A 7,254-nucleotide genomic window follows, 5' to 3' on the forward strand; every position below is an offset into this window, starting at 1 on the left:
CCCAGGAGTCTAACTTCTTTCCACTGAAGGTTGAGTTTCTTATCTTTTCACACCAGCCTGCAGGACCTATCTTCTGCAAGGCAAGAAAAGAGGGTCAGGCAGAGAAGTGCTTATTTCAGCCTCTGTTTTGGCACTTTTCAAAGGAAAGAAACAAATAGATAAGATGAAATGGACCCAGCATGGAATAGATTTCAAATGGCATCCTAAAATAGGAACAGATTGTACCTTATCTGGGTTATAGAATTCATGTGTTAAAAAAAATTTTTTTTTAATTCTATAACTACTTGAAAATGTGAGCAGAAAAAAATCCATTTCTCTCACAGGCTTCCCTCACCAAAGGCTCTATAGTTCTTTGCTTTTCATCCACATTTGGCATACATTTCTGAAACTTCATGGGTGGTACAGCCCCCCAGAAATCAGAGATGAACAGAGAATAGACAGTCAATTTATGTTGTCTGTGGCTCATCTCCTCTGAAAAATGGAAAACATACCATGCTGTCTTGGGTCAGACTGGCTTAATTATCCATCAATCTAAACTGATTGTGGACCCAGCAATAATAGACTGGACCCTGAAGGGTCTGCAGAGATGCCCAGAGGCAATGTGCTGGTTGGAAAAAAGGACAAGAGCTGGAAGAAAGGATGGTTGTATTGAGAGGAGATGTGAGTCAAACTCATGTGATGGGCCAATGAACCTGCACATTGCTGTGTCACATGGGCCTTTCCTTTCTGCCCCTTCGCGAGGCTCCAGGACCACCATATTACAGTGAACTGGGATTTACCCAGGTACTGTATGAGCCGGCCTCCCCCATCCCACACCTGTCCTTGCTGTTGCCCACCAAGCACGTTGGCATGATTGTCACGTGTTTACTTACCAACATCTTCTTGGCTTCCTTAACCATCTCCTTCCCCGATTTCCATTTTATTAATAACTTTTCTTTGTTCCCATATTATTCCAGCTGGTTTGGAAGCTATATATCCATTTGTATTCTTTGAGAGATTATTTTCTACTGTTTAACATGATTATTTAACACAATAGATATCTCACTTCTGGTCCCACAGAATATAAGACTCTCAGACTTTGTTCCCTATAAAGTCTTATCATCTTCTATAGTTATTGCTTCCTAATAGTTTAGATTTACCACTTTTTAAAAATCTATCCAGATCAGTCTTTAACGTTATTATTTAATACATATTTGGATTTTTCCAATATGTTCATGGAGTTCTTTCTTCATCATAGTTTTCAGTGTTTCACTCTCTCCTTTTTAGATGAATTTCTTTTTTTGCTGAAGTTCAAGCTATAGTTTATATATATATATATATAGAATATATATAGTGTATATATATAGAATATATATTGTGTATATATATATAGAATATATAGCATTCACACTTGAACAATCTCTGTGCCTGAAAATACCCTTTGTGCCCAGTAGTTAGTTTTGCCCCAACAATTTTAAGGTCTGATTCCATTTTTCTTCTTGAATTTCTAGTTGCTAATCTTCTAAGAGCCACACCTTGAAAGCCCTTTGAAAGCTCACCTGCCTCCTTTCACCAACCTGTCATGTATCTCAGTGGTTTTTCTGATTTTCTGTTTTTAAAGTTTAAACTCCACTACAATATATCTAGGTAGGGATTTGTTTACATTCATTCTGTTCAAGACTAAGTGCATTCTTTTTTTAATATTCTCTCTTTCCATGATCTCATACTCTCCTACCCATGTCTCTTTTAGATATTAAATCTGAGTCTTAGGATGCAAATTCTCCCATTTGTGTTGTCTACTGACTCTCCTTCATATACAATTCATTTCCTACTACAGCTTGTCACTATTTTATTGTGAGTGCATACTCAGTGGAGACAATGTTCTATGGCAGTGCACCCTGAGCACAGAGGATTCCTTCAGGATTGTTTTGTGTTCATTCCGCTGCAGTCTACCAAGTTACAGCTCTACCTTCAAAAACACCACCACCTTTACCTCCACCCCTGCCAAGGTCATCACCCCCATCACCACCACTGCCACTGCCCCTACCATCATCGCTACCTCTACCACCTGCCCCTACATCATCACCTCTACCCCCACTCCCACCAATATCACCACCATCTCGACCACCTCTCCTTCCTCTGCAACCGCCAACACTTCAAATACCAGCAGTTTCACCAACATCTCCACCACCAGCACTAGTGTTTCCACTGTCACCACCACCCAAACGTTTCATTCTTTGTGAGTGCAAAGAAAACCAAGATTCAGTAAGTTGTATGACATAAGAAATCTTTATCACTCCTGGTTAAGAAGGAGTGTAACAACCAATGTGGTGCTAGGTCAGAAATTGATGGAACTATGACAAGAGATGGGTAGAGTCCAGCCCTGAGCAATGAAGATGACAAAAACAGCAATTAAATTAGGGGTGAAGGGAATACTTACTAGGGGCTTTCCAGAAGTAAGTTTCAGCAGTACAGGCCAGTAATATTTGATATAATGTTGATTTAATGAAAGAAAAAATGGATATAGATACATATATTTCTGTGATATGACGTTAAGCTGGAACTGCTTTCATCTTAGTTTCAGCTGAAGAAAATAGAATAAAATGGCAAATACCCTTATAACCTAGACTGATGTGCCAAGGCACCAATACTGAACTTACTAAGTGATTTTAAAATCAGTTCTGCTAGCAGGAATCCTTCACCTTTCTACTGACTATGAATGTCTACAACTAAAAGGAGAGAAAAAGAGAGCATTCCTGTGAGGATATTAGGGTGCTCCTCTCTATCTTATGGTAGCAGAAAGAAGTTTTATCTCCCCCATCTCTTGCCAAGTGAGAGGTGCTTGGCACCAAGGATATCATAGATAGCATATATCTTTTGGAGTCTGGGAGAAAAAGGACTTACACAGGAAAGAGGCTGTATGTTCAAAAACCTGAGATGAGTGCAAGACAGAAAGAGGTCTCTCATTTGCTTATTTGGCCAAGTTGCATGGCTTGCTTGCAGGATCTTAGTTCTCTGACCAGGGATTGAACTTGGGGCAATAGCAGTGAGTGACCTGAGTCCTAACCACTGAACCATCAGGCAATTTCCTAATAGAGGTTTCATTGAGAGCAGCTTACTCTTCCAAAGTGCCCCTTTCCCAGGGACTAAGCATGGTTCCACAGAGGCAACTGACATGAAGCCACTTGAAGGACACTGCCCAAGAAGGACACCTGGAGGGGTAAAATGACCTAGAAGAGGATCATAGTGGATGTGGTTGAGAAGCTTGGAGAACAAAGCTCTGAAAGTGACTGCCCTGGATGCGTATCCTACATTATAATATGCTCTGAGAGTTCTCCAAGTTAATACAGAATCACCCATGTCAGCAAGTTTAGTTCAGCTCAGCCACTCAGTCATGTCTGACTCTTTGCGATCCCATGAATCACAGCATGCCAGGCCTCCCTGTCCATCAACAACTCCTGGAGTTCACTCAGACTCATGTCCATCGAGTCAGTGATGCTATCCAGCCATCTCCTCCTCTGTCATCCCCTCTCCTCCTGCCCCCAATCCCTCCCAGCATCAGAGTTTTTTCCAATGAGTCTTTTCCTCTTCGCATGAGGTGGCCAAAGTACTGGAGTTTCAGCTTTAGCATCATTCCCTCCAAAGAAATCCCAGGGCTGATCTCCTTCAGAATGGACTGGTTGGATCTCCTTGCCATCCAAGGGACTCTCAAGAGTCTTCTCCAACACCACAGTTCAAAAGCATCAATTCTTCGGTGCTCAGCCTTCTTCACAGTCCAACTCTCACATCCATACATGACCACAGGAAAAACCATAGCCTTGACTGCAAAGCACAAGTAAAACACCCAGCACCAAAGTGATACCTGCAGCCAGGCAAGTAGCGTGTTTTCTATCACCCTGGGGCACAGCCCTGGAGGGGTCAGAAATTAGATCTTACCAAAAATATGAGGCCCCTGCCCACTCTGCAGACTTCCAAGCCTTAAGCAAGTATGAGCTCTAGCTTGGATGGAGTTCACAGAGTTGACTTCTACACAAGATTAGACATTTTAATTATTGAAACTGTTCTAGGTATGGTCAGAGGACATATCACAACAGAAACACATTCAACTGTTCTCAACAAGAGAAACGTGTGGGCAGTGAAATGTTCAGACATAATTCTGAGCATAGTGAACATAAGAGTCTATTACCATAGACAGAGTCAAAATAGAATGTCTCTTCTCTCAGAAACATACTTGATAAGGAGCAAAAACCAGATGGTTTTTTTTTTTTTTTTAAGGAATTGTACAAAAGAGAATTCCTTTTTCAATCAGTACTGGAAACAGGGTACATGTGTACGTAGAGCTGCATGTTTTATGCATCCTGACTATCAATAAGAAATAAAAATGTAAATCAATCAGAAGAAAGCCTGAATCATCATTTTAATCTCTCTATACAAATGGCATTACAAAGTTGATCAAAGAACATGTAGTCAAAAATGCAGGAAACAAATATGATAGAGGTATGACAGAGAGTTAACAAAAATATGATATTTTACTGGACTTTGTGATACTTTTCCCAGCTTCTTTAAATGTATAATTTGTTTAAATTTATTTTCTATTATAAACAAATATTCTCTTTTATGCCTAATTTTGTATTTATAATTTTCTATTCTTTTAATGAGGATTACAAAAATAATATGAGTTTCAGGATTTCCAAAACTTGGATCCATCCTGAATAAAAGCACTGTAGCACATGAGGTATTATATAATACATTTTCAAATAAAGAAAAGAGGTTACTATACAATAGAAGAATATGCTGAGTAAAGCTTCAACAAAAACATCTCCAACCTTCTGGACTGATAAGTAGACCCTGGCCTGTAGCCCTTGGCAGAGAAAACCTGCATCCAGGCAGTTGCATCTTGCATACTACAGGTCCATCCAGGCATCTGTATATGAGTTAAGTTGTTATAATAATTCTTCACACCAGCCATGCACACACCAAGCTACAGTGCAATTTTGTCTAATGTTTTAATTAGAAATGAATGCTTAGCTTATTTTCCTGTAAATCAGCACTTAAAAAAATAAAGACATAGTTTATTTAAATAGATAAAAATAATTTTATGTACAAAACATGAAGATACAGAGGGCTTATCAATTTTCCTTGAATTTTTGCTTTTCTAAACAAAACATTCTTTTCTTATGTTCTTCTTGGTCCCGTTGGAATGTCTACCACATTGCTCTGAATCATTGGCTCAAAATCATTGAGAAGCAATCCTCTTTAACAAAGCTTGGATTGAGATAGTACAGTCTGTATACATACGACTTAAATAATGACTGAATTGGACAAAATTCTTTCAGTTCAGTTCAGTTGCTCAGTCGTGTCCGACTCTGCGACCCAATGAATCACAGCATGCCAGGCCTCCCTGTCCATCAACAACTCCCGGAGTTCACTCAGACTCACGTCCATCGAGTCAGTGATGCCATCCAGCCATCTCATCCTCTGTTGTCCCCTTCTCCTCCTGCCCCCAATCCCTCCCAGAATCAGAGCCCTTTCCAATGAGTCAACTCTTCGCATGAGGTGGCCAAAGTACTGGAGTTTCAGCTTTAGCATCATTCCTTCCAAAGAAATCCCAGGGCTGGTCTCCTTCAGAATGGACTGGTTGGATCTCCTTGCAGTCCAAGGGACTCTCAAGAGTCTTCTCCAACACCACAGTTCAAAAGCATCAACTCTTCGGCTCTCAGCCTTCTTCACAGTCCAACTCTCACATCCATACATGACCACAGGAAAAACCATAGCCTTGACTAGACAGAGCTTTGTTGGCAAAGTAATGTCTCTGCTTTTGAATATGCTATCTAGGTTGGTCATAACTTTTCTTCCAAGGAGTAAGCGTCTTTTAATTTCATGGCTGCAATCACCATCTGTAGTGATTTTGGAGCCCCCCAAAATAAAGTCTGACACTGTTTCCACTGTTTTCCCATCTATTTCCCATGAAGTGATGGGACCGGATGCCATGATCTTCATTTTCTGAATGTTGAGCTTTATTTCTTTTATTATTTTTTTTAATTTTTTTTTTTTTGCTTATTCAATAAGTTTATTATTGTCTTATCTGAAAATTCTTGATAGAAAATTGTGGTTTGGTTTAACTCTCAGCAGCTCGTTCCTGAGCTCTAAGGAAGCTTGCCTTCTTCTGAGCTACCCGATCTTTCTTCTGGGCAAGTGACATTTTGGGATGGTTCCATCTCTTCTTTTTAACTTCTTTCTTAGGCTTCTTCTCATATACTGGATTCTCTCGTATTGCAGCATGAGCTTTCTTATACATCTCCTCCATGTCTGGAGTTACGTTGTTCTTTATGTACTGAGAGAACTGTTTCTTGTAAGCATCTTCATCTTCTTCAATCAGGTAACGCATGTAATCTGCAACTTTCTGCCCCATGATGTGCTTTCGGTGTACCTCAGCACTGAATTCTTTGCTTTCTGAATCATAACCAGGGAACCGTTTGGTACTGTGAGGGATAGACAAGCCTCCATCGACAGCTCCCTTTAGGGCCCCAAAAACTTTATTCCCGGTAGTAGTTCTGGCAAGTCCTGCATCCAAGTAACAGGTGAAGGCACCAGGTTGACCATCAATGTTTCCACATTGTATTCATCGCCAGTCACCTCAACTTGGCCTTCATAAATTTTGTCCATACCAAACCTATTAAGAAGCCTGCGGGCCAGCATCAGGCCAGTACAATATGCGGCAGCATAATTCGTCAGGCCAACCTTCACACCGTATTTTGGGAGTTCGTGAGCATAAGCTGCACAAACTATCATATCTCCTTCTATACGGGCATAAGCAATCTGACAAATGATATCTCTGTTCATTACACGAACTATCATTCTGTATTTAGGTGTGTTGTACTTATTTTTATCTTGGATTACCAATCGTTTCTGAGCATAGTAGTCAGTTTTGCCCTCTCGCCTTCTTATGAATTTCACTTGGTATCTCTTGAAGTAGGCCTTGTTCTTGACAACTTTAACAAACCCCATCCTGCGGAACAGAACCCCGACTCCGCAGCTTGCCACAGAGCTGAAGAACCAGCACGGCACGGGGGGGGGGGGAGCTGAATGTTGAGCTTTAAGCCAACTTTTTCACTCTCCTCTTTCACTTTCATCAAGAGGCTTTTGAGTTCCTCTTCACTCTCTGCCATAAGGGTGGTGTCATCTGCATATCTGAGGTTATTGATATTTCTCGCAACAATCTTGATTCCAGCTTGTGTTTCTTCCAGCCCAACGTTTCTCATGATGTACTCTGCA

General features: G+C 40.6%; 1 protein-coding gene across 1 annotated transcript; it reads right to left on the bottom strand.

Annotated features, from left to right (window-relative positions):
* Nucleotides 1-6,039: 6,039 nt before the first annotated feature.
* On the bottom strand, nucleotides 6,040-7,045 carry LOC120875279 (60S ribosomal protein L5-like). The gene is given in 2 exon segments (XM_040257054.1): nucleotides 6,040-6,588; nucleotides 6,591-7,045. Coding segments are annotated over 2 exon segments (888 nt in total). The 5' UTR covers nucleotides 6,988-7,045; the 3' UTR covers nucleotides 6,040-6,097.
* Nucleotides 7,046-7,254: the final 209 nt, after the last annotated feature.

This window comes from Oryx dammah, unplaced genomic scaffold (assembly GCF_014754425.2).
Source record: "Oryx dammah isolate SB20612 unplaced genomic scaffold, SCBI_Odam_1.1 HiC_scaffold_16, whole genome shotgun sequence".
Lineage (NCBI taxonomy): Eukaryota > Metazoa > Chordata > Mammalia > Artiodactyla > Bovidae > Oryx > Oryx dammah.